At 48.3% G+C, this 27,752-nt stretch overlaps 1 protein-coding gene across 8 annotated transcripts in view; it reads left to right on the top strand.

Moving 5' to 3' along the window:
- Positions 1-26,203, top strand: part of MTR (5-methyltetrahydrofolate-homocysteine methyltransferase) — a 119,754-nt gene extending 93,551 nt beyond the window's left edge. For 3 of the 8 annotated variants that reach the window (XM_045802334.2, XM_087863180.1, XM_045802337.2), the window contains 8 exons: positions 124-222; positions 1,261-1,336; positions 4,066-4,221; positions 5,437-5,633; positions 8,136-8,336; positions 9,282-9,474; positions 10,543-10,655; positions 11,086-15,066. In XM_045802334.2, the coding sequence (XP_045658290.1) occupies positions 124-222; positions 1,261-1,336; positions 4,066-4,221; positions 5,437-5,633; positions 8,136-8,336; positions 9,282-9,474; positions 10,543-10,655; positions 11,086-11,172 (1,122 nt within the window). In that variant the 3' untranslated portion in view covers positions 11,173-15,066. Of the gene's footprint in view, positions 1-123; positions 223-1,260; positions 1,337-4,065; positions 4,222-5,436; positions 5,634-8,135; positions 8,337-9,281; positions 9,475-10,542; positions 10,656-11,085; positions 15,067-15,206; positions 15,957-25,371 lie in introns of those variants that run through there. The other 5 variants (XM_045802332.2, XM_087863179.1, XM_045802336.2 and 2 more) reach the window with 3 other exon arrangements.
- Positions 26,204-27,752: the final 1,549 nt, after the last annotated feature.

Here is a 27,752-nt window from a genome sequence, read left to right as displayed (position 1 = left end):
TAGCGAAGCCGGTGAGGGGTGGGGGATGGCGTGAACGAGGGAAAGCAGAACTGACCAGTGTTGTTCCTGTTTTGTCCCCTGCTGCTTCTCTGTGGTTCTTGAACTTCCATCTTGCCTGTTCAGTGCTCGCAACTGTTAGATGAGAATCTAAAGGATGAATTTTTTGAGGAGATCCTGGAAGAATATGAAGATATTAGACAGGACCATTACGAGTCTCTCAAGGTACGTGACAATAGGTCCCTGCTAGTTTGGGCATTAAAATGATCCTATATTTTTTAATATTGTTCTAAGGAGGGCAAAGGTTTAGGATCATTTTAGAGAAGCCCTGTTTTCTAGTTCAAATCGGAATTCTCTGGTGTCTGAGTTCCCGGTAATTTGGGGTTATACTAAAATTAATTTCTTTTATTCCATCAAACATTTATTGGGTACACAGTAGGTGTTAGGTGCTGTGCCAGATAGCAGAGTTGTGAGAACGAATAAAACATACCCAGCAGGAAAACAGGAACTGAGACGGTGTGTGGAAATGACTCCCCTGGACCCATGTTCTTGAAATAATGGAAGAAAATGAAGACGTCAGACAGGACCGTTTCCCCTCTCTCCCTACTGCCCAGCGCAGACAGTGCAGAGCAGTGTTTCAAGCACTGTCCCTCTCTAGATAAGCTTCAGGGAATCCTTGGAAAGCAGGCATAATCACTCATTAGAAGTGATTTCTTCCTGGTTCATCTGCCTGTTGGACCTTGTCCGTGGTGGGGTGCACTTTGGGGGTGGCCAGGTGAGCGAAAGGAGACAACAAACGGTGTGGAGAGAACAGGTGTTTGTGAGGTGTTGACTAGCCCCAAATCCTGTGGTTGGCTTTCCGCCTCTCCTTACATCTGCCTGCCAGTGACAGTTTCTTAGCTCTGCCTTCTGGTCCCAGGGCCGGTTGACAGCAGGCCAGTTAGCCCCAGCCTCAGGTGTTCTAAAAGGACAGGCAGGACGCCGCCCCGTTGCCAGGCTTACCGCGTGGTTAAGGGATCTACATAATGACATTTAATGGTATTTACTGAATCTTTACTCTGTACTGTTCTGCTGCTGATGTGAAGCCATATTGGGTGGAAAAGGAAGAGCTTTTTAGGGTATGCAGTTGTAGTAATAAAAGCATTTGTGGGGTTTCTTTGTGTGTGTGTTTTTTACAAAAGTCATGTACTAGCTTTTTGGACATAATTTCATAGTAGAGACTGAGGAGCTAAGTCTCTGACTAAAATTTTCTTTTTTTCATAGGAGAGAAGATACTTAACCTTAAGTCAAGCTAGAAAAAATGGTTTCCATATTGACTGGCTGTCAGAGCCCCCTCCAGGTCTGTCTGGCTGTCGGTTAGGAAAAGGCTGTGTGTGATAATGTGAGCTGGAGAGGTGTTTGCATTTACTCGGCTACAGAATCAAATAGGCAGTTGGAGACTCTTAATTGTGTCTAATAATGGTGACGAAGGACAGTGATGATTGAAAAGTAAATCGGTACCATTTGCAGAGGACCGGACTGACCACAGCATCTCTGAGTGCTTGACACAACACTGTAGTGAATGTTGTCCCCACTTACATGCGAAGACCCTGTGTTTCGGTCAGGGCACGAAAGGTTACTGGCATTCTCTCTCTGGTGTGTCTTCTGACACACTTTCCTGTGTGCGGGGCTCAAGGGGCCCCCCCGCAGCTTGACGTAAGTTCTGGAGACCTGCCTGGGTGGTGCTGTCGCTGAGTGGCCTGGGTCTCGGGGCAGGCCCAGGTGCAGATGTGGGGTGCCTGCGATTGAAGATGCCCTCACCCTGAACAGGCCTTTGGAACATTCCAGCAAAGCTAGTGCTCCTGTTTCCTGTTCACTCTCTCCTGTTCTCTCTGAATGCTTCCCTCTTTTTGTTCTGTTCTGTTCTGTTTTTCCCTTTCTTATTTCCAGCCACCTCTCTTGCCTTGCAGGGGTGTTCATGAGGGAATAAAACATGGGAGATGTTTTGACCCGCTCAGAGAGGCATGAGGTACAAATGCAGAACTGAGACAGGGTGAACAGGGGTTGTATTACTTGCGTCCGTGTTTCTGAGGTAATACCTCAGATCCGCTCTCCTTGCTCATAACATCTGTGTTCCACATTTGCTTGGCAGAGTGGAGAGCATTACATTGGAAATGTGGGTGAGCTTGGTTCTACTGTCAGTCCTGCTGAGTTCAGTGTGGTTCAGTAGCAACAGCGCCACATCGGGAGTCAGGAGGCCCGGGTTCTACTCCCGGTTTGGCTCCTGGCTCCGAGTCACTGAATGACATCGAACGTCTCACTTCCATGGTTGGCAGTTTCTAATGTGTCAAAAGGAGTTACCCTAGAAAGGTTGTGAGGATAAAAGAAGATCAACTTTTGAAAGATGTAAATCACTGTATAGTCCAACTATTATTTTCCCTTTACCTTTCACTATGAAATTAGAAAAACTTCCAAGGGAAAGTCCCATTTTAACCCAAACATCCAACACAATTCTGCAGACACAGTCCTCTGAAGGCCCACGGTGCCAGGCAGCAGTGGTGATACTTTTCGAATGGCCGTCTGTCCCCAGGGTGGGGCCGCTGTGGGCTCTGCATCTGCTGCTTCAGAAGGGCCGAGGCCCTGAGGCACAGCCCACAGAGATGTTTCTGCGGACAACCCAATCTTCCAGTAGTTACAGGAAGTTGCTAAAGGGAGAAAGAAGGGCTCTTCTCTCAAGGTCCTTGGTGGTAAAATTCCAGAATAGTATCCTTCAGTGACTACAAGGCAAGAGGGAACATTCATCCAGAGGAAATCTGTAGTTTCTTCTTACTGGTCAAACACATGAACGCAATAGAGTATTAAGAAGAGATTGTTCTGAATAGTGAAAAGATGACCAGCAACAAATGAGAAAGAGCTACTGTGAGCATGTATGGGAAGATAGAGCTCTTCAGGCAGAAGTAAGAAGCAGCTCCTACTTTCCCTGGACTTTTCTCCCTCTCACGTCTACTGTGACTATCTGGTGACACAGATGTACTCTTGAGGCTCCGGTGTTATCCCAGAGCACCTGAGCTGAGTAGGAGAGGGTAAGTTCTCTGACCCCTCTTTATGGAGCAGGGACTGAGGACACGGGGGCCAGGAAGCTGGTGGCATGGTTGCGGCATCTGACTCTGGTCCGATGCCCCGCAGGCTTGGGGGGTGGGGTGCAGTAATGCCGCTCCTGGTGTCCCAAAGAGCCCCGGGGCACCGTCTGTCTCCAAATTCTTTGTCATTAATTCACTTATGGTCTATTTTAGATTCGCAGGGAGGTGTAAAGAACAATGTGTTGAACACCCATGTGTACCTACTAGCCACCTAGGAAATAATCTGGTGCGGGGGTGTTGGGTGGCTCAGTCAGTTAAGCGTCTGCCTTCGGCTCAGGTAGTGATCCCAGGGTTCTGGGATTGAGCCCTGTGTAAGGCTCTCTGCTCAGCAGGGAGTCTGCTGCTCCCTCTCCCTCTGTTCCTCCTGTCTGCTTACGTGCTTGCTCTCTCTGACAAATAAATAAAATCTTTAAAAAAGAAAAAGTAATAACCTGGCGCCCATTTTAAAAAAACAAAGCATATGTAGTGGAAGTCTCCCTAGTGCCCCTCTCGATCCTAAATTTCATGCCTTGTTTCTGTGCATTTCGTTATATTTTGCCTGCGTACGTGTATAGCAGTGGGTGGTAGAGATGATTGATTCATGTTTCTAACATTTTTCTAAGTGGCTTACTGCGTGTGTCTTTCTACAGTGACATTTATTGTAGTACTGTCTTCATTCGTGCAGGCGAGGGGAAACCCAAGTCTTTTCTCTTGGACCGGAGGGCTGAGGGAAGAATTTCCAAGGGCAGTGTAGACAGTCAGCTCCCCAGGAAGACTGGTTTAAGATTCACGGCGGAGTTACTCCTTCTCCGTGATCATTTGAAGTTCCGCTCTTTGTAAAACAAATCCAACAGGCTGGGGCGGGGGGGAGCCCCAGAGCCGGGAAGAGCGGGCTGGGGAGGCATCACATGCAGGCAGCTCAGCCCCGGGCCCCCGGCACCGGCCTTGACATCAGGACTTCTTCCTACAGTGAAGCCCACGTTTCTTGGGACTCGGGTCTTCAAAGACTATGACCTGCGGAAGCTGGTGGCCTACATCGACTGGAAACCCTTCTTTGATGTCTGGCAGCTCCGGGGCAAGTACCCGAATCGAAGCTTTCCCAAGATATTTAAGGACAAAACTGTAGGTTAGTTGAGTGAGCCCTTTCTTTCTGCTCTGCTGTTCGAGACGTAGTATTGGGATTTGAAGATGAGAAGCAGAGGGTTTGGATTCTGTCGGATATAGTTTATAGCTATCATCTAACCCATAACATAGGGTATCGTTTACTTGTTCAGCTCTGCTGTGCTTTTAAACTGCTGGATTGGTCCTTATTTATGGGATAATTGGGCATTTTGTGGATCCATTCTTTGATAAATGCTCAATGACGTCAGTTACAAGGCAGGCTCTGTGTCAGGCACCGGGGATGAGCAGAAGGTGATGGGAGTAACCCCTACCCTCCGGTGCGTGACTCCCAGCTGGTGCGGCTGCCAGCGATGGGCAGTTCCTGCGTGGCCCGCCGAGCTCCTGCTGTGGGGCTGAGCCCAGGGCTTTTGTGGTCACAAAATGAGACATCTCAGACTGGGAGTCCAGGGGAGGCTTTCTGGGGGAGGTGGTATGTGAAGTACTTTTTGAAGATGAAGTGGGAGGGATTGGGACTAGGGGTATGAGATGTCCCTGGAGAAAAAGGTGTCCTGGGCAGAGGAGTTGGAGGAGGGGAAGTCACAGTCACGGGTGCCCTTTGGGGGAAATGCCGGGAGTCCATGGTGCCTGGACAGCCGGTGCGGGGAGGGGGTGAGAAGCTGGAGACGTGGGTGAGCTGGTAAACCACTGGCGCCACTTCTCAGGCCCAGCCCCACCCCCAGACTCTACCCCCAGAGGCCTGGCATCACAGTGCCAAGCCCCTCAGAGGATTAGGAAAGAGCCAGAGGAGAGCAAGGTGGAGGGGTGCTCTGCTGGGAGGTTGGGTGAGGGCCGAGGGGAGCCTGGCACCCCTGCGCGGGGACAGCCACCCGAGTGCAGCACTGAAGCCACACACTTCCCTTGTCCTCCCATTCCGCGGCCCCGGAGGCCATTGTGAGGTCACTGGAGTGATGGGTGCTCGAGGAAGGTCAGTGACGGGAGGATCTGGCCGGCTTCGTTTCACCTGCTGTCTGACTATTGGGCTCTCTGCCCTTCGCTGAACAGAGGCATTTAGGGGCGCTGCAGTCAGCCTGAACCGCTAACCCTCAGCCGCAGACAAGCACCAGTGAAGTATTTGAGGTGAAAGGCGGGGACAGGAGACACGGCTGAGGAGCAGAAGTGGGTTTAAAAGCTGGCTATCATTGGCAGTTTTAAGTGAATTCTTACCATGTTTTCCTAATAGGTGAAGAGGCCAAAAAAGTCTATGACGATGCCCAAAACATGCTGGAAGTGCTGATCAGTCAGAAGAAGCTCCGAGCCAGGGGCGTGGTGGGGTTCTGGCCGGCGCAGAGCGTGGAAGACGACATCCACCTGTACGCGGAGGGCGCCACGCCGCAGGCCGCAGAGCCCATAGCTACCTTCCACGGGCTGAGGCAGCAGGTACGGGGGCCGCGCTGCTACTGACCCACGTGCATGAGAATTAAGTAAGCCTGAGCTGCCCACTCACGATAGGTGTGCCCACCTCACCCCACATGACCACACTCAGGCCCGAGGCCGAGGAGAGAAGGAGCCAGTGTGGGCTGGGAGGCCGGCCCCTCGGGCACCAGCAAGAGAGCAGTGTTTTATGTGCCATTGGACAGTCTGGTGGGACACGCTGTTGCTGCCTCGGGGGTCACACACGGAGGGACACGTCCTTGATCAAAAACATGGGTTTGTGTCCATGCATGTTATTAAAACTGGCCGTGGCTCCCTTTCTCAAGGGGAAGACAGGCGGGAGCACACGTTTGCTGAATGTCTGCGAGGGGCAGGGGCTCAGGCGGGTGCTGGATGGACCGTCTTAATTCATTTGCACATTGCCTTTGCTGGAGACAGTTTATGTTTCCATTCTGCAGGCAGTGGAGGCAGAAGGCTGATGGAGATGGTGCTAAGTGCACAGCTTTAGAGGGGAGGGCCCCGTTCGTGCATGCCTGGTGGCTGTCCCTTCACGGCACTGGCTTCTCTCAGTGTGGCAAGAACGGGCACTTCTCAGCATGGCTGCCTCTCCTGTGTCCCCACCGGGAGAATGCAGATACATGTGCATGTCCCTGTGGCCGCTGTGAGAAATAGTTGTCCTCATCCAGAATTGGAGCCAGAACTCAGCGGAGCCATTAACTAAAGTTACAGTAAATCGTCCTGCAGAGTTCCCCTGCCATTTTCAGTCCTTCAGAAGTGATGGTGTTGCTTGTAATTATAACCACTGCGTGATTTATAATGACAGGTTGTTTTGCTGTAACAGCATCTGAAGGGGTTCTGAAATTTGGGACATTCATACCATAATAAGAGGGAGGGCAGCTCCATCACTCCTGTCAGCACACAGGCTCCAGCACCAAAGCACACGAGGCTGCCGGCTCTGGTGTTGCGTTCTGCCGATCCTCACCGGCCAGCTGGTGACTTTGCTTCTGCAGGTGTCATTCGGGTCACAGACCTCTGCCCTGGCCTGATTTTTTTATGTCCGACAGCGTTCGTGACCAGGCAGGCTGTGGCAGACTGTGTGAGGGCATTTCATAGAATGACGTCTCGATGTACGTATGTTACGCATTCAGATAGCTCTTGCTGAGGAGGTGCTCTCTTCCAGTGTTCCGGAAGATTCTGGCTGCAGCCACTCACCGCTCTGGCAGGCTTCTGTCTCAGTGCCTGCAGTGGCCGACTCTTCAGAGCTGTGGTGCTCTGTGGCCTGTCTCTCCTTGGGGTGCTGGAAGCTCTGTGTCTCCCTCTGGCTTTTGTTAGCGAAGAATGGTTGATGGACAGAGTACAGCTGGAAAGCCGCTCCTCCCCGCCTAGCAGTCCCTGGGCTCTGTGACATTTCCGGGGGCCATTATCAAACACCTTCTGGCCAGTTAACCATTTTCTGCCCAGTGTCGGTTAGGCTGTGCTGGTTTCCAGAGCCAGCCAGCAAATGACAGCTCTGAAGCCTCTGGTGTGCCACTCATGGATGAAGTGATGAGTCTTAGTGCCATACAGCGGTCAGCACCGTGGGGTGTGGTATCAGACCCCCAGACCTACCACCGTCTGACGCTGAGCCTGCAGATCAAGCTCTGTCGGCCTCAGGCTTCCCATCTGTGCAATGGAGCTGATGGTATCACTTCCTTACTTCATAGTTGTTGACAGCATGAAATTAGCAAATTTGCGTAGGGCAGCAAGAATGGTGCCTGACGTACAGTAAGCACTCAGTAAACAGCAGTTACTAGCTGTTGGTCTTCTCAGCAAGTGTTTGTTGACTGTGAAATATACGTATGACCTTATTTGTCCTCTTGGTGGCCGGGGTGGGGGTGGGGGGGGAGTCCATCACCAACTGGGAATGAGAAACGGGCAAGGACGGGCACATGGCCTGGAGGAGAGACTCCCAGAAGCTGGGTTGCTGAATCTCGGTTTGCTGTCAGGCCGGCCCAGGGGCGTCCTCCACGGTCTCCTGAGCCACCGCGGCGGGCAGCATGGGGCCCTGGGCTGCTGACCGGACGTTTGTCGAACTGCGTCTGTTGATGCTAAGTAGAGGCTTACGCGTTTAGTGGATCCCTTTTGGATGTAACTTCAGGATTTACTGTTGATCTTGAATTGAAAACATTTTGGGGGAAATTGTTTTTGTATGAATGTTTAGGGTTCTAGTTGCTAGCACAGTGCCTGGAGGAATGTAGTAAATGTGGGAAGGAGCGAATTCATGGTTTCTTGACTGCCTGTCATATCATGTATTTTTTTAGAATCGTATTTCATTTTTTGATTCCACAAATATTTATCGAATACTCGCTACGTATCAGGCCCTCTTCTAAGTACTGGGGATGTAACAGGGAACAAAACAGACGTGCCTCTGTGAAGCTTAGATCTGTCTGAAGAGATTAGATTGCTGTCCTTTGCGTGTTGCCCCCATATCTGTGCTAACGTCCATCTGTCCACTGGTTGGGTTTGAAGGCCGAGAAGGACTCTGCCAGCACGGACCCATACCACTGCCTCTCGGACTTCATCGCTCCACTGCATTCCGGCGTCCGCGACTACCTGGGCCTGTTTGCCGTCGCCTGCTTCGGGGTGGAGGAGCTGAGCAAGGCCTACGAGCAGGAGTGTGACGACTACAGCAGCATCATGGTCAAGGCTCTGGGAGACCGGCTGGCTGAGGTAGAGCGGCACAGGGGACGGGGCCTGGTGCTGAGCAGCCCTTAGCATCCCTGTCCTGCTGTTCTGTTTCCACTGAGTCAGATAAGGCTGGCGTTAGCATCACACAGTTTTATTTATTTATTTGTTTGTTTATATTTTATTTATTTATTTATTTGAGAGAATGAACACACGTGCAAGAAAGAGAGAGGGAGAGTATAGGCCGGGGGAGGGGCAGAGGGAGTGGCAGAGGGAGAGGGAGAAGCATGCTCTCCACTGAGCAGGGAGCCCGATGCGGAGCTCGATCCCAGGACCCTGAGATCACGGCCTGGGCCGAAGGCAGACGCTTAACGACTGAGCCACCCAGGTGTCCCTCACACACAATTTTAAATCTTCTCGAATTGCTCTCATACATCATCTTTTGACCAAAGAAAGTCTCCAGAGATGCCATGGTTTGTTGCTGTCCTTAGAACTGCGACCTCTTGGCTCTTGTGCTGATGTCTCCCATTGCTTGTTGTGACATTTTCTTGAGGAGCCTGAAAATTCAGGACAGGTTTCTGTGCCAGGCTCCTCGTTCCCATGTTGCGATTGTCTGTAGATTCCTCCTCTTCCTGTACGTGGCCGGGTCCCCTCTCCTTTTCCTGAGGCTGACGGGAGGAACTGGCCGCTGTAATGGTCCCCGCCTCTCCTCCAGGCCACCATCAGGGAAATGTTTCAGTTCAAGGCCCTCGAATCCCCAGAGCCTTGATGAGGATACGTCAGAGCCAGGCTGAGGCCAAAATGAGGCAGAGAGCAGCTAATGAAGCGACTTGCGAGCAGAGAATCTGGTCCGGCCCCTCTTGCCCAGTTCCTCCCAGTTGTGGAGCAGGCGAGGGGTGCCCCGGTTGGCTTTGATGGCGGGGGGGGGGGTGGTGCGCTGGTGGAGGGGGCTCCTGCCTCTGCCCACGTACGCCTCGTTCCCCGCTGCAGGCCTTTGCGGAGGAGCTCCACGAGCGGGTCCGCCGGGAGCTGTGGGCCTATTGCAGCTGCGAGCAGCTGGATGTTGCCGACCTGCGGCGGCTCCGATACAAGGGCATCCGGCCGGCTCCCGGCTACCCCAGCCAGCCTGACCACAGTGAGAAGCTCACCATGTGGAAGCTCGCCGATGTGGAGCGGTGCACGGGTGCGTGCGGGGAGCGGGGGGCCTGCTTCCCCGTGCGGGTCACGGGTGTGCTGCTATCACAGCAGTGCACACGTGGCCACACGTGTCAACATGGGGAAAGGCTGAGGGTGAAATCCCACCCTTTTTCACATCGAGCTGTTGATCACACTGTTTTACATCCACATTATTGAACAGTCGTCTCGCGCTCCCGCTTTTAGATTGATCCATTTCCTTTACTTTCTCGTAACCTATAACGGATGAGAATTAGCTTATCATACCACCCGCCCATCTGCTGCCCCGATTCCCTGCTACGGGGCTGTCGCTGCTTCTGATCTCTCCATTAGCGACCTTCAGTGACGTCACCTTCTCCTCACGACACCCTCAGACCGCGTCTCTGGACGCTGCTTCCGCCCCCCAGCTCTTTCCTCTCCTGGCTTTTACCCTAAACACAATTAACAGTGTCGGTGGAATAAATGAGGAGCGTGCCATCAGTGCCGATCAGGTGAAACGGACTTGGGTTCAGGTGAGGGGCTGAGGCGTTTGGACGTACATTGGCAGGAATGGCGTGGACTCCCCAGAGTCGTGAGATACGGGTTCGAGTCTTTCCCTGCCGTAAACTACCTGGTGATCTCCGGCAAAGTGTTTAAGCTTTCTGCTGTTCTGTCCCTCATCCACAAGATGAGGCAGCCGGTGCTCCCTCTGAGTCCTGCTGTGGGCTCGTTCTCAGGGCCCCACCGTTGGTGCTCCCAAAGGGCAGGAGCCTGGGGTCTAGATGGTGCCTTCCTGCCAGGGCTGGCGCTCCATCTCTGAGAGGCCCAGGCTTAGGAGCACGTGGGGGCGTCTGTCTCTGATGTCGGAGGACTGGTGGGGGGTAGGGTGGGGGGCAGACAGTCTTTTCCAGGCCTGTCCCCCTGGGTTAGAGGAGATTGGCCCGAATTTCATGCTGTGTCATGTGTCCACCTAGAAGGCACGAGCTCACTTTCATTCACCTGTTCCCTCTTACACAAGATCTTACTGGGTGCTGCCAACTGCTGGGCCCTGTGCTAGGTGCTAGGAGAAATCAGCATACCCCCCCTTGTTGCTCTCCAGGCATTAGGTTAACGGAGTCCTTAGCAATGGCACCTGCTTCGGCGGTATCCGGCCTCTACTTCTCCAATTTGAAGTCGAAATACTTTGCAGTGGGGAAAATTTCCAAGGATCAGGTAATTTAGGTGTTTCGTTGTGTATGACTTCTCTAGATGCCTGTCTTGTCTTAAATGGAGCCGTAGAAACTGTTTTATTTGACACGTGAGTGAGAATAAAAAGGGAGGGAAAGTGTGACGAAATTTACCGCGTCAGTCTCAATTTGACGTCGGCTTGTTACCCGGATCTCGCGCTCCCGTTGACACGCGCACGCCCCCCAGCACACACGCTCCAGCCAGCGTCCCGGCACCGTATGTTTACTGCGTGTTGTGTTCTGCCCAGGGAGTGAGGGATGTGGTGACCAGTAAGTACCCATCTCCATTTAGCTCAGTAGACTGCTCTCGAGACAAGAAATGGGAGGCGTTTCACGTTTCCTAGCAAGCCCTGCGGCAGGCCCACTTCGGAAAGTCCGGTCATTTGGGTTTGATACGCCGCTTTCGTCTTTTGCAGATTGAGGACTATGCTGTGCGGAAGAACATGTCCGTGGCCGAGGTTGAGAAATGGCTGGGACCCGTTTTGGGATACGACACAGAGTAACTTTTTCTTTTTTTTAAACCCTTTTCTCTGCTTGCGGATCCTCAAGGAAATATAGTCTAGAGTGCCTTTAAAATGCACAGCGGCAGCGGCAGCACAGGAGCCCGGCTGCCCCTGGGTGACATTCGCTCTGCTTCAGGCTTTGGAAGACTGTTTGGTGGAAGCTTGTAGAGGAGCAGGGCCTTCCTGTGCCCTCGGAAAGCAAGCGGCTCCTTTCCAGGGGACCTTGAACGAAGAGCAGCAAGCAGGGCTCTGGGGGTTTTCCTGGACAGACGAGCTAGAGATAGAGGTCTTCTGCATTTCAATGCAAGTCAGCTTGCTCCTTTCATTCTTGAGTCTAGGAGGCCACTCACTGTTTTTTTTTTTTTTTTCCTTCTCTTGCTCTCTCAGAAAAAGGCCTGAGACTTAGCTGAACAGAGAAACGTATAGAAAAATGTGACCCTGTGGCAAAATCACACTGTGCGAAATGGGGCGTTTTAATCTAAATGGTTGCAACAGCAGACTCTGAGAGGGAAGAAAGTGTAACTCCTCTCCCTCAGGAAGAGCTCATTTTCATTTTCTAAAGTCCCGATTACAGGGGTGCAGAAGTCCCTTTGGCGGACAGCCCGCGCTCACTGTCGACTGCCCAGAAATGCTCGGGCTGTTTGCCCTACTGTGCTCGAACAGGGGGTGTTCCAGTTTCCTGGTCCCTGCCCTGAGGGGGAAGGAGGAGCTGGTTGTTCAGGGTAGTTAGCATCTTGTAGCTGTTTCCTGCAATCGAGCAGGCTCTCGGCTCAGCTGCGGTTTCCTGTGGGCAGAGTTGGCCGGATGAGCAGCATGATTCCACTTGATCCCCCCATTTCTGCGCCGACCCAGCTGCAGATTTTTGCTGTGTAGGAACAGCACGTTGATGTGTTCTTGGTTATTTTGGGGGAAACAGCTCAGAACATGGACTTTGAGGTCAGACATACCTGGATTCACATTTCACCTTTGCCACTGGCTGTGCGACGTGGGCACATGGCTTCCACTCTCCAGCACTGTCTTCTCATCTGTAAAATGGGGACAGCGATACCAGCTCCTCTGTCATGGGCCTGAGGGGCGTGTGAGTGAGGTGATGCACGTGGGGCAGGTAGCCGGGGGTCTGACTCTCAGGACGTGCCTAATAAACGGTAGCTTCTGTAGAGCTCAGTGGGTAGCCTGCAGCTCAGCGCACGGTTCATCTTCCTGGGAAGGGAGTGGATGGGAAGTAGGGAGCACCAGGGGAACAGGTGATAATGACCGATGGACTGCACGAGGTGCCCTTTCTGGGATTAGACCACTGTGACTGGGACGGGGAAGCCGCCTTCGTGTCCTGTGAACTGTCTGCACTCACTCCCTTGGCTCTCGTGGTCCAAGCAGTCCTAGCAAATGTGCCTTCAAGTGCATTGGAGGCGAAGGGAAAAAACCTGACGAGAAGAACTCTGTGCGTCTGCAGTGTATCTGCGTGGACGTAGAGAGTGACGGACCTTTCAGCCATCGCTGCCTCGAAGCGAACGCAGCTGTGAGGTACAGTCAGTCTGTGCGTGAGCGAGAATGGGACTCGGTTTCCTGAGACACTCAGGGGGAGTCTCTCAGAGGGAGACTTCTTTTCTGTTCCGTAACAAGTGCGTTGTTACTGGTACATTGTTCTGTGAGAAAGAGTAAGCTCCTCCAGATATTTGAATGTATTTCGTCTGAATTAGAGTTGCCTAGAGTCTCCTGATTTCATTATTTACCATCTCTTCCCTCAGCTGGTACGTGACAGAATGGCTTCCTTACATGTACTGTTCATCTGACCCCAGGCGGGATGCCTTTTTTCCCAAAGACAGACACAGTCGTGCAAGTTCAGGCGCATATATGTTTATGAAAGGATATAAAATACAAGTCGAAAACCCCTCCCTTATGTATGTCACACACTTGGAAGGCGGGTAGGTGGCCGTTCTGAACGCGGGGTCCCTTCTGTGTCGGTGCCTGTCCATGCAGAGCCTCTTCTGGGCGTCACTGTCTGGGGCTGTCGCACGAACCCACACACTGTCGTCATCTTTGCTGAGGATCCCACGTTGTTCTTCCCTCTGAAGCAGCGCTGGTTTGGGTCTCCCTCTCTCTGCTGCTCACTGTGCTGTCCGCTCTGAGGAGTCTGGTTTGTGGGATGGTGGGGAGATGGGGTGTATGACACCAAATTTCTCCTTTGAGATATTCTCCTGTGTCCTCCCTGCGCTCACAGCTGAACTCACGTAGACAATAGTCCACCTTCTTTCTGTCCCCCCCACCTGCCCTCGAACAGATACTGAGTGTCTGCTGTGTGCCCCCCACCTTCTCCCCCTTTCTCTCCCGAGCCCAGTGAGTTAGGTTTTTACCTGCCTCTTCTGGCATCCGTGACCTCTCAGAGGTCAGACCCCGTGGCCTTCCCGGTGATCGTCCTCTGTGTGGCCTTGGACAGCACAAACCCACTTCTTCAGAACTCTCCTTTCCCTGCTTCCGCCTTGGCATCACTCTCTGGTTATCCTTCTGTGTTTGTGATAATTTCTCAGCCATTTTCATAGTTGTTTTTTTTTTCCTCTGCCCATTTAAATCCTGGTGTCGAGGGCCTGTCATTAGTGACGTCCTTAGCATGTAGAGTTTCAGTGGGTGATCTCGCTGACTCCGTATCCCCATCTAAGCTCTGTCCTGAAGAGCTCAGCACACATCCAACAGCCCCTTCCAGGCGGACAGGCGGACATCTCAGACCCAGTGTGTCTCGTCTCATTCCTCTCCAGTCGTGAAATTCCGTCATGAAGAATGGTGCCACCACTGCTTGACCAAACTTCACACTCAGCCTGTATCATCTTTGGCTTAGACTAGTGCAGGGATCTGAAAAGTGAGCACATGAAAGACACACTCAGCCCACTTCAGTCGGGGTGGCGGTAGAGACATTGGGGAAGGCAGTGCTTCAGTGAAGGCCTCATGTGGGACTTGAGGGATCACGATGAAGAGGCAAGGTAGGAACAAATGAAGAGCTGTCTTTGTTCATGACCGGGAGTATGAAGGGTTGAAAAGGTATCAGATCTCCCCAAATTGATCTGTAGGTTCAGTGCCATTTCCAACAGAAATTTCAGGAGAGGTTGTGTTCAGTGTGATAAGCAGATATTTAAATTTATATGGAAAAGCAAAGGACTAAGAATGGCTTAGTGCTTCCAGATGCGAAGAAGAGGTTACGAGGTAGTAGGTTTTGTTGTATGTGGTGCAGAGGCGGGCATTCCGAACGGTACCGTGAACTGAGGCCCCAGAAGGTGAGATGTGCGTGTGTTGACCTTCACGACACGGCACATCTGGGAGGACGGGTGGGGTGACTGCACACGGGGTGCTGGAACCATGCTTATCTGAAGGGAAAGGTGAAGTTTGGTTTCTGCCTCGCTTGTTATGCAGCTATCAATTCCAAATATATTAAGGTCTTAAATAAATAATAATAATAATTTCAGTGTTTGTGTGGACAAGCCTTAGAGCAGGAAGGAACCCCTCGAGACATAAAGCACTAACCACAATGAAAAGATGATTAAATCAACTGTTTTTTAAGGCTGATGTTAAGCCAAGAAGCAATTTAAAGTAGTGAAAAGACAAGCCATGACTTGAGATATTTGTAATACACTTAGCTGACAAACGATAAGTAAGCAGAATAGATAGAGAATTTCTGTTTAAGAAAAAAGGGGGGGCACCTGGGTGGCTCAGTCATTAAGCGGCTGCCTTCGGCTCAGGGTGTGATCCCAGGGTCCTGGGATCGAGCCCCATGTCGGGCTCCCTGCTCTGCTAGGAGCCTGCTTCTTCCTCTCCCACTCCCCCTGCTTGTGTTCTCTCTCTCGCTGGCTGTGTCTTTCTCTGTCAAATAAATAAATAAAATCTTAAAAAAAAAAAAAAAGAAAGAAACTCAACAGAATTAGACTGGAAAAGGCATTTCCCAGAAGAGGAAATACACATGGTTTATAAAAAAGGTGTTCCACAGCATCGGAGACCGGAAATAAGACCTAAGGCCACAATGAGATCCCATTTACATCTGTATTTTGCAGAAGTTAAGGAGCTCGACGATTCGGGTTGCTAAAGGAGCTGTGTGAGGACTGTCACAGTGCGGCCTGTGACCAGCACCTCGGCTTCAGAAGACAACACTGCCTCCCAGAGTTGAACTCTCGCACGCCTTAGGACCTGGCTTACAACTCGGACTCGGACAACAGGTCGCTAGCAGACTTGCACACATGCACCTGGAGGTGTGGGCAAGAGTGTTCGTAGAAACATCTTCATAACAGTCAAGGACCGAAAAGCCCAAAATGTATGTCTGTCTGTCGGGGGATGGGTATGTCCATCAGGTGCATTCACGCTGAAGGCTGTTATTCAGCAGGAGAAGTGAATGAACTTTAGCTGTGTTGAACGGTGAGAATGAATGTCAGGAAATAAGAAAAAAGCAGAGTCCAGGAGACCCTGTGCTGTGATGCTGTCTTTATGGAGCTTGAAAACAAGACCAAAGACTCTACCGTCTGACCGTGTGTAAACCGTAAAACTGTGCTGTAAAGGAAAGAAGCAGCAACAATGATAAACCAAAGCTGAGCAGAGTAGTGACCCCTGAGGGGGGAGCCTGAGCAGGTCGCAGAGGGACACCTCAGTGGATGCAGGTTGTTAGTAATATGCTAGTTCTCGGCTTGTCCGATAGGTTTACGGCTGTTTGTTATTTAATGCTCTATAACAGAGTTTTATATGTATTAAATGTTGTATTTAATGCATGTATTAAGTATATTTTAAATAAAGACAGAATAATAAAAATCTGAGATGGTGACTTTGTATATAATGTGGTGTATGTGTCAGATTTTTTTCAGAAAGGAAGAACGTGTCAGCCAGAGTGAACAGCAGTGCAAAGGCAGGGGCAGGGGGTGCTTTGTGCGTGGGCTGCGGTGCCCTGGGGCAAGGGACAGCGTGGCTCCCGTGTGTTGGGCTTAGGCGAATGAGTGCACACAGTACCATTTGCTGTGGGACAGGGTGTAGGAGGAGAGAAGAGGTGAGTTTGGACAAGCTTGACGTGACTGAGTACAGGCAGCCAGATACATGCCTTTGGAATTTAGGAAGACTGTCTGGTCTTAGGATTGGGAGGCTTCAGTGTGGAGATGGAGGTCAGGCCACAATTGTGGACAGGACAGCTTGTGGAGAATGTGCGGAGGAGGGAGCCCAAGACAGAGCTGGACTCCAGGAATGGGGTGGGAGGGCAGCCCTCTGGGAGAGTCCGCATCCGGATGTGCGGGAGAGGGGGTGCGGCTGCGTCATTGTCAGGGACCATGGCGGGTTGAAGAGTGAATGGGAGGTGAGGAAGCTGTTATTTAAAGAACATTGGGTGTTGAGTTTGATTAGTTTGTTATAGATTTTGGATACTAACCCTTTATCAGATATGTCATTTGCAAATATCTTTTTTCATTCCATAGATTATCTTAGTTTTGTTGATTGTTTCCTTTGCTGTGCAGAAGCTTTTTATCTTGCTGTAGTCCCAATGGTTTGTTTTTTGCTTTTGTTTCCCTCGCCTCAGGGGACATAACTCTGAGTAAGAAGTTGCCACAACTGAGGTCACAGAGGTTGCAGCCTTTGGATTTTGATGGATTCCTGTCTCACGTTTAGGTCTTTCACCCATTTTGAATTTATCTTTGTGTATGGTGTCAGAAAGTGGTCCAGTTTCATTCTTCTGCATGTTGCTCTCCAGTATTCCCAACATCACTTTTTGAAACTCAGCACTGAAATAACAAATAATCCAGTTAAGAAATGGGCAGAAGACATGAATAATGTTTTTCCAAAGAAGACATCCAGGTGGCCAACACACATGAAAACATGCTCATCATCACTCATCATCAGGGAAATACACATCAAAAGTAGAAGGGATATCACCTCACACCAGTCAGAATGGCTAAAATTAACAACACAGGAAACAGCAGGTCTTGGCGAGGATGCTGAGAAAGGGGAACCCTCTTACACTGTTGGTGGGAATGCAAGCTGGTGCAGCCCCTCTGGAAAACAGTATGGAGGGTCCTCGGGATGTTAAAAACAGAGCTACCCTATGACCCAGCAGTTGCACTACTGGGTATTTACCCCAAAGATACAGGTGTAATAAAAAGAAGGGGCACATGCACCCCAGTGTTCATAGCGTTATCAACAAGAGCCAAATTATGGAAAGAGCCCAAATGTCCACTGACAGATGAGTAGATAAAGAAGATGTGGTGTGTGCATGCACGGGCGCGGCACACGCACACACACGCGCGCACACACACACACACAGGAATATTACTCAGCTATCAAAAAGAATGGACTCTTGCCATTCGCATCAACGTGGATGGAGCTCGCGTGGCTTACGCTAGGCGAGTAAGTCAGTCAGAGATAGGTGAGTACCATATGATTTCACTCATAGGTGGAATGTAGGAAAAGAAACAGGTGAACATGGGAGGGAAAAGAAGCAAACCAAGAAGCAGACTTAACTATAGAGAACAAACTGAAGCTTGCTGGAGGGCAGGTGGGTGGAGGGATGGGTTAAGTGGGTCATGGGTATTAAGGAGGGCACTGTGATGAGCACTGGGTGTTGTATGTAAGTGAGGAGTCACTAAATTCTCCTGAAATTAATATTACACTATATGTAAACTAACTAGAATCTCAATAAAAACTTGAAACAAAAAAACGTTGAAGTGGTAGGTAGAATGGAGAGAGTATTTTAAGATAGAAACCGGGGATGTACTGTATGGTGACTAACATAATAAAAAAATCATTAAAAAAAAAAAAAGAAAAGGGCTTTTATGCCAAGGGGAAATACAACTTGAGGGTTACAGATAGTGCAAAAATTAAAAAATACATGTCTTTTCACCTAAGTCCAGAGAGACTGTACTTCCATCTACCAGTTCCCCACATTTTAAACATGGGAGAGTTGTCCTTTCCCTCCCTTTTTCTGAAACATCACATCCAGTTGGTGGCCGTACTCGACCATGTTACGCACTACATACCTCTTCAGTCCCTCTGTCCTACCCTCCCCAGGCTTAGATTCTCATTTCTCCTCTGGACTTTGTGTGCTGGGTGGGTTTCCTGGCTCCTACAGCTGTTACCAGCGAGTTCTCAGAACCTTCATGCCCACCTCCATCCTGGGCCCAGATCAGTGTGCCCGTCTTGCCTAGGATCTGTCCAAAGTCCTTACAGACTTGGCAGAGCTTTCTACCTTCTCCCTGTGCGTGCCCTGAAGGAGGTGTCTGCTCACATTGTCTCCACCCCCTGACCTTACCCCGCCCCAAATCTACCTGCAGGCTTCGGGAAAGCTTCCCAACCCTCCACTCCCCGAAAAGCTACGTGACCCCTCCTCCTTCCTGGCAATAGAACCATGATTATTTCCCACTGTTATCGTGGTGACAGAGTAATCTATTTCCCCATTAGACTGGGATTCTTAGGGATGGGTTTGAAACCTTGTTCATCTGTGTATAAGTATGTTTAAAATAGAGCTCAGTTCCTGAGAGGTGCTCAGTCAAGGTTGGCTTCAGTTGATGAACAGATTCTCTCAAGGGGACAGTGGTTTGTAGGGCAGTGCGCTGACTGGGCTTGGAACCCCCAGAGCCTAGCCTGGCACCTGCATGTAGTTCATGACGTAAAGTGTTCTCTTAGTGAGCAGGGGTAGAGCCGTGATGATTTTCTCTTGCTCACAGGGAGACTGGGACATAAAGAAGCCCTAGCGCCCTAAACACTCATCTTCAGGATTTCATAGTAGAGGAAGCAGCTCTGTCCGTATTCTCTATACTGCCCCATGAAGACAGCACCTTAACAGTCCTGCAGAAAAGCCACCTCACTTCATAGCTTACTTGCTACAGATCAGCTGTATATACGGTCAGATTATAGGACACAGTAGTTTTTTAAGATTTTGCTTATTTGTCAGAGCAAGCAGGAGTGAGAGAGCAAGCGAGCACAGGGAGCAGCAGGCAGAGGGAGAAGCAGGCTCCGCACTGAGCAGGGAGCCCGATGGGGACTCGATCCCAGGACCTGGGATCATGACCTGAGCTGAAGGCAGACGCTTAACCAACTGAGCCACCGAGGTGTGTGTTTTAATTCCGTGTGTGTGTGTGTCTGTGTGTGTGTGTGTGTGAGAAAACATGCTAGTACATGCAGTGAAAATGTCTGGAAGGGTACACAAGAATTCTTAAGTGGTTACTTCTGGGGAATGAGACTGGGGGACCAGGGGTGAGGGACTCATGGTTGGGGCATGGCTCGTTTTTTCTGCACTGTTTCAGAGTTCTACAACAAGCGTCTATTGCTGTACTTTAAAAAAAGATTAGCTTGGCAACAAACTCAGCTTGAAATAGATGCTATTTTGAATAATCTGAGTGAAAAGTTAGGATTTAAATCAGTTAAGCCCCAAACTTGGTCCCATTTCTCAACACGTGGAATATCTAATTCCATTTATATTCTCCCTTCTTTGAATGTGATTTTCAAGGCTATCTTTTGCCTCGTCCTTTGCTTTTCAGTATTATTATAGCCTTTTGGAGACTCACAAAACAAGTGATTTCTGTAATTGTTGCTTAGAAAAGGATTGGATTAAATGACTTTTGAGAACCTTAAGATTAGATACCACGTGAAATGGAAGAAACAGAAACCAGACAGACTGATGAATGATGTTTGTCCCAGTCCCTGCTTTCCGTGATGGGTACGTACAGCAGCCTGCAGCGTGTGAAGCTCATGGCCGCGGAGAAAGGAACTTTGGACTTTGGACAGTCCTGTTCGTTCTTTTACCCAGAGAGTAACTCAGAGGAGAGAAAAGTGACATTTCCTCCCACATTACCTGAAGGATTTCAGTGCTTACCTGTGTTCAGTCACGTGGCATTGTCTATCCTGTTATAGAAAAGAAGAGCCGTTTATTTTGTGCATGTCTTCAGTAAAAACCTGTGAAATCCAGCTCTCCTGGTGCATAGTGCTGAACATCACTGATTAAAAATATTTTTACCTGATGTGCTAGATTGCTTTTTAATTCTGTTGAAATGAGCACATCAAGAAAATGTGAAGAATTTCAGTGAAAAACATCTGAGTGTCAAAAGTGCTTGGTTATTTTTTAAATATTGCAACTCTTTTGAGAAAAGGCAGCAGTTAGCTCTAAGACATTTTTCAGTGGCTTGTCTCATATAAAGCCTTCTGTTCGGTCGTCTGCTTGCTCCTGGCATTGCTCTGGGCAGGTTATAACATACTGCTCTAAAGCTATGCAGGAAGTTGAAGTACAGAAAAGCCAAGTGAGCTTGGTCACGAGGCACTGTTGGTCCCAAGTTTACAGAGTCCCATTTCCCTCCAACATGCCTTCAAATTAATTAAATTTTGAATAAAGTTAGGCATCAGATATCAGTGAGTGAATATATTCCTCGCTCCCTCCCAAATTGATGAGTTATGATAAAAGGAAGGAGATGGGTACAGTTTTAAGTTTTTGAGCGTATCTCAGCTTGACATAGGGATGAGTTTGAGTACAGTTCTCTTTTATAATTAGATAAATGGGGGCGCCTGGGTGGCTCAATCAGTTAAGCATCTGCCTGGAGCTCAGGTCATGATCTCAGGGTCCTGGGATTGAGCCCCGCATCAGGCTCCTGGCTCAGTGGGGAGTCTGCTTCTCCCTCTGCCTGCCACTCCCCTGCTCATGCTGTCTCTCTCTCTCAAATAAATAATAAATCTTTTTTGAAAATTAGCAAAATGGTCAATAAACTGAAAATAATTTAAAAACCCGTTCATGTTTTACACTCTGTGCCTTATTACCCACCAGACCAGATGAGCCAAGAGAAGAGCCCTTGAAACTTCTCCGTCTGCCATAATTGACCATCAAAACAAACCTTTACTGGAAAGTCAGAGGCAAGGAAGCATGGCAGCTCTTCTATTTGATGAGGTACTCGAGGAAGGAGAGCATTTGCAATAGTTAATGAAATTCTGTCAGGCACATAGATGGAACTTAAATATTTGTTGGATGGATGAAATCATACTAGACGCTCGAGCTCCAAGAAACCAGCTAGGAAGGGAGAGAAGTCGGACAGAGAAAGATAAATACTGTATATTCTCACTCGTATGTGGAATCTGAATAAACCTGAACTTGTAAAAGCAGTGGGATGGTGGTTCCCAGGACCTGGGGGGTGGGGGGGGCTGGGGAGACGTTGTTTAAGGGTATAAGCTTACAACTAGTAGAGACTTGATACACAGCATAGTGACTATAGTCAACAATACTGTATCATAAACTTCTGAGTTGCTAAGAGACCATGTTATAACTGTTCTCAACATAAAAAAGAAATGATACGTGACCTGGTAAACGTACTAGCTAAGCTCCTGCAATAATCCTATTGTGATATACATATATATATATATATATATATAAATGTATCAAACCAACACACTGTGGGTCTTAAGCTTACACAATGTTATATGTCAGTTGTATTTCAATAATAACAATAATAATAACAAAAACAGCGAGGACTCCCTAGAGCTTTTCCAGGCGCAGACAGAGATTTGCTGCACCTGTTCAATGCAAAGAAATTGAGCTGAAACAAATCTGGTGCACCCGTCAGTGGCCTTTCCAAAACCTACTGCTCAGTGATCACGGATGCTCGGCAGGATGAGTCACAAGTATTGCAGTATTCCCGCAGGGCCTTGTGAATCACCAGACTCGTTAAAATTCAATATCACTCCAGCATTTAGTTCATTTTCCCATGCGAATTACTATATTTGAAGGTTGGCCACCCAAGTATGAGAAGCGTGATTCCTCTCCCTTAACCAGAACACAGACTAAGAATTCTTCCTTCCCCCGTTATGTCCAATACCAGAGTATCCTCTTCTGTTATCACCGTGTGGCCAGAGAGCCCAGCCTGATGGCGTCTAAGCCAGACAGAGGGGCGCTGAAGGGCAGGGGGCTCATCAGGGTGCGTGTAAAGATGCAGGAAAAATGCAGTTACAGGATGAGGGAATGTGTCGTGATAAGGATGTCAGCACATACCCTGGGAGCTTTAGGGGCTGGCGTGGGGCAGGGCTGAGTCACTTAGTGCCACTGGCACTGAGGGGGAGGGAAGATGCTAATTTTGGATGGCTTATAGCCGATTAGCAGAAGTATCTGACTTAAACAGAGTAATGATTGGGTTTTGTTTAGTGACGGCTTTACAAGGTTTACATGCCATCTTTAAACTTTTACTCACAAAGTGTGTGGAGTCCAAGGGGGTGTGGAAAGTTGAGATTTCTGGATGGTGGGAAGTGAGGGTAAATTTTTCCAAAGGGTCTGGTAACAAAAGTAGCAAATATTTGTGGGCATATTTGGGAGAGGGCGGAAGTGAATTTCCCCAAATATTTTCCTACCAGCCTTAGAGGGATAAAGCCTGCCTTCCATAGGGAAAAAGAAGTGGGTGTGTATGTCACTGCCAATTGTTTTGCTATTATGAGTACAGTAGTTTCTCTTACTCCTTTCAGGTAAAAATCTGGAAAACTTTTATCTTGTAGAGTTGTTGGTAGCTTGCGATCAGGGCCCTGCTAAGATTTGCAGCCCTAGGGGAAACACCGTTGACATCTACCTTTTTCCTTCTGTCATGAGCTCAGAGAATGCTCATGATATTACAGAGGGGAAATGCTGGCCAGGCAAGTTACCTCTTTTTTGCTCTGGCTGAGATCCCCAAGAGGGGGAATGCATGCCGTAAGATGACGTTTGTGCATTCACTCAAGCTCATTCAATTCATTCATTTCTGTGCTCATACATCAATTATTTACTGGGCCCGGTGCTGTTCTAGGGCTGGGTATGCAAGCATAGCTAAGTGAGTCAGATTCCTGGGCTCAGGGAGAGTAACGTTCTCTGCAGAGTTTGTAGCCAGCTGACTCCCTCCAGTACCTTGTCTCATTCAAGCCTTAGACGTGCCCTCCACTGCAGATTTAAAAGCAGACGAGGCATCCACCCCCTCTTGGTCCCAGTGGTATGGTCTGGAGGAAGAGTGCACCATCCATGCAGATTTCAGGCCTCCTTCCCAAGATTTTGCTGGTGCTTCGGAGGGCAATCCCTGGCGGTTAGGAAGTTTTGACCTTTTGCTTTGTCCGCTCACCACCTCCAGTTTGAGACTCCATCAAGTAAGCTCAGTTGCCTTTCTTCTTGCTTAACCCAGAGTGAAACCAGTGTGCTGCGTAGTACCATCAGAAACACTGGCACAGTCCCCAGTGACAGACCTCGTTCTGAACGTTAATCTCCTTGTTGCTCTGCCAGAATCACGTACAGTGGGTGTGTGTGTGTGCGTGCACACGTGCGTGCAAGCAGCACCCGCCTTTATCTTAGCAGGAGAGGTCTGATCAGCCGTGAGCAGAAGCACGGCTCCGCGTTGCTTCATGAATGCAGATCCAAGAGCAGTTGTCAAGCTCCCCTCCATGCTCCCCTCCGCCTTATCTCACCATGGCCTTTGGGGGACAGAAGTGCACAGACATCCCCCCTGCAGATTAACAAACTATGCTTCCGAAGACTATTTACTGATAAACATCTGCCTCCAGAGAGAAACCATTATTTAACAAACTGCTCCTTAGAGATTTATGATGCAACGTGCCTTCCTGCCATTGCTCTAAATCACGATTCCCTCTTTGTTTCCTCCTCTATGTGTCTTTCCTAAAAATTTGCCTTTTGAGCATTGGTACACGAGGAGATAGGAGTTTCACAGTAACATAAATTTTAAAGAGCCCCGCCTTACTTTACCACATCTTTTCTGTTCTGTCATTGAAGGATATTTATGGTGAGTAAAATCTCTAGAACCCTGGTTTATCACACTAAGCCAGTCTGCCCTGAAATGCCTGGGAAAGATAAATGCCCTTAACCAGCAAATACCCTCCCATGACGAACGCCAGCCTCATGGCTCCCTCAGTTCGTAGGTCTCAGCCCTTCGGCCGTCACTCGCGTGCGGCTCTCTTGAGATTACATATTGCTTTGTAACTCTGTTTACATCATAGGCCATAAGGTATTAGCTCCAAATTAGATTGTAGCATATTTAAAAGGGCAAAAAACTCTCTCTTCTGCTTTCTTTGTATGTTTTGAAACTTTGAAGAGAGCAGATACTTAGGCATTTGTTAGTGAGGAACCCGACCTAGGATGACCAGCTGTGTGAGGGACTCGGGTCAGACTGTTCATCTTCTCGGTGGACAGGTGTGTGATCAGCCGTAGTATAAGTTCTGTGCTGCTTCATGAATGCCCCCCTTCCCCACTCGCGCCTCCAACTACTGCTAGCTTGGGTGACTTTGGTCAGCTGTGTCTATACAAGGACCAGGATGCTAGTGTAAGAACTCGAACGTGGTACTCTGCAGAAAGCACCAGCAACATGGGGCGTGCCGGAAGGCGGCTTGTGCAGGCACACCCCGAATGCCTGTTAACGCTATCCGGGGAAGTAGAGATCCCGTCCTCCCTCTATATTCCCATCAAGCGGAGGGTGTGGAAGAGCATGTACCTCAGCGTTCAAGGTCAAGGGCCCTGGGGTGGTCAAGCTGAAGCATCTCCTTTGTAAGGAACAGTGGATGGCGAGCGCTGATCACCTTGGGATGCTGGCGTTTAAGGAGGGAGAGGCTACAGACAGTTGCTGGGCTGGTTGCGGCACCATAAAAGCTCGCTGCTTGTAGATCCCAGAGCAGATGCTTTGTCCGGTCAGCTGCTCCTAGACTCCCTGTATCTAAGTTCCCCCAGTACACCTGTGTCTGGATCGCTATCTTGTCTTCAGTCTCTGTGGACCATCACCCACCTTTAGCCAAGAGTCCTCTGGGATCCAGCTACACACTTGGCATGGTGCTTCACTTAAAAAAAATCTTCACCAGCTGAAGAATGATAGTGAAGACCCTTGGGAGAGATTTAATTTTTCTCACTTTTTCACCATGCTACCAAAATAATGCAACACTACATCAGATATACCTCATTTACAGGCAATGTGTATAAATCTAATTATGAATGCTAGTGGCACAAGAGTTTAGGGACCAGAGACCTAACTGTGGGGAGACTGGAGACTTTCCAGAAGGAGCCATAAATATTACAGATGAGCCAACTGGGTGCAAACCAAGACCATGCTGGGAATTAAGAGCTGGGTTTTATGAAATGACTTCTTACTGTAGCATCACATATTTTTATATTAACCTTTTTCTATAGAAGAATTCATTTTAATTTTGACTGGATTCACGTCTGAACAGAGTTATAAATGGGTAACTTATTTTGGTTCTATGTTATAGACAACATTCCTGTTAGAGGATTGACAGCTACAGATGGATTACTGTGGTCATCGGGAGAGTTGTACAAGATTACGAGTGAAATCCATCCCACACCTGCAAGAGCACTCCCAGGACACTGAACTATATTTGCATTTTAAGTAGTATTTTTTTATTATATAACTTGTTCATTGCAAAAAGCTTAAAAACCATATAAAAGTATATAGAGGAAAACAATTCATGATTCTAGAATCCACATTTAGCTACTATCACGTTTCATCTGTTATCTTTCCTTCTTTCTTTCCATCCATGTGTGAGTAGGCTGAATAATGGCCCCCAAATGTAGCCATGTCTTAATCCCCAGAACCTGCGAATATTACTTTCTGTGGCGAAAGGATGACTTACCTTCTGTGATGAAAGATGGCCTTAAATTAAGAATCTTGAAATGGAGAGATTATTCTGGATAATCCAATGGGGCCTAAGTGCAGTTACAGGTATCCATAGAAGAGGGAAGCAGGGGGAGATTTGACACAGAAGAAGGCAAAGTCACCATTAAAGCACGATGCCGCTGATGGAGGAAAGGGCCGCGAGCCAAGGAATGCCGGCAGCTTCTAGAAACTGCGAAAGCAAGGAAATGGATTCTCCCTTAGAGCCTCTGGAAAGAGCCCAGCATCGCTGACACCTCGATTTTGGCCCAGCGATATGGAGTTCTGATTTCCAACCCCCAGAACTGTAAGACTGTAACTGTAAACACCAAATTGATGGTAATTTGTTTTAACAGTGATAGGAAATGAATATACCATGAATCTTACCACTGTTTATACCTACTAACCCATTTACCACATGTTGTCTTTTTTTATGACTTATATGTTACTATACACATATACACATAATTATATATACACTATGCATATGTACATTAGATGTTAATCTGTATCATATATTTTAGACATATTGTACACATTCATGTATGTATTTATTGTGATAAAATATACCATTTAAGAGTATGATTCTGTGGCATTAAGTCCATTCACATTGCACAGCCATCAGCACCTCCCATCTCCAGAACTCTGTCATCTTCCCCAGCCGAAACTGTTCTCATTAAACTCTAACTCCCTGTTTCCTCTCCACCCATTCCCAGCCCTTGGCAACCACTGTTCCACTTTCTGTGCTTATGAATTTGACTCCTCTAAGGACCTCATATACTTGGAACTATATGGTATTTATCCTTTTGTGATGGGCTTATTTCACTGAGCATAATGTCTTCAAGATTCGTTCGTTTGGTAGCGTGGGTCAGAATTCCCTTCCTTTTTAAGGCTGAATAATATTCCATTTATGGATGTCCCACATTTTGTTTATCCATTCATTTGTTGACAGACACTTGGGTTGCTTCCATATTTTGGCCATTTTGCATAAAGCTGCTAACAGCATGGATGTACAAATACCTACTTATATCCCTGCTTTTATTCTTATGGGGTATATACCCAGAAATGGAATTGCTGGATCATATGGTTATTCTGTGTCTAATTTTTTGAGGAATTACCATACTGTTTTCCACAGCGCCTGTGTCACTTAACATTATAATCAGCAGAGCACAAGAACTTCAGTTTCTCCACATCTTTGCCAACACTTACTATTTTTTCTTTCTTTCTTTCTTTCTTTCTTTCTTTCTTTCTTTCTTTCTTTCTTTCTTTCTTTCTTTCTTTCTTTCATAAAGATTTTGTTTATTCATTTGCGAGAGAGACAGAGCACAAGCAGGGTGAGTGGCAGAGATCATGACCTGAGCCAAAAGCAGATGCTTAACCATCTGAACCACCCAGGCACCCCAACATTTACTATATTCTTATTTTTTTTTATAAAAGCCATCCTAGTGGTGGTTTATACATGTATATTTTCATATTACCTTTTTTCCACTCAGTTTTGTATCAAAGTCTTTAAAGATTTTGTTTTAAAGGCTATATAATGATCTATTCTAGGGAGGCCTGGGTGGCTCAATTGGTTAAGCATCCGCCTCTTGATTTTGGCTCAGGTCAGGATCTTGGGGTCATGAGATTGAGCCCCGTATTGGGCTCTGCACTGGGCGTGGAGCCTGCTTGAGATTCTCTCTCTGCCCTCCTCCCCCATCACTCTCCCTCGCTCTCTTTCAACAACAAAACAAAACCCCTAATCTATTCTAAATAAGTTCTATAATTTATATAACTATTACCCCTTGTGGAACATTAGGCTGTTTCTAATTTTTTGTCATTGTAGATTACAAAAGTGTGAGCATAATTGAGCACTAAACCTTTGTTCACATCTCTGAGAACGTCCTAAGAATGGTTTACTCCAAGGAACATTACATTGAAAACTGTTGGTGTGTTTAACCAGATTACTTTCCAAAAGGATGTTCTGATCAGCAGATAATG

Source organism: Ursus americanus, chromosome 6 (genome assembly GCF_024610735.1).
Source record: "Ursus americanus isolate L20-20 chromosome 6, mUrsAme1.1.p, whole genome shotgun sequence".
NCBI lineage: Eukaryota > Metazoa > Chordata > Mammalia > Carnivora > Ursidae > Ursus > Ursus americanus.
This window is presented reverse-complemented; position numbering and strand designations above follow the sequence as displayed.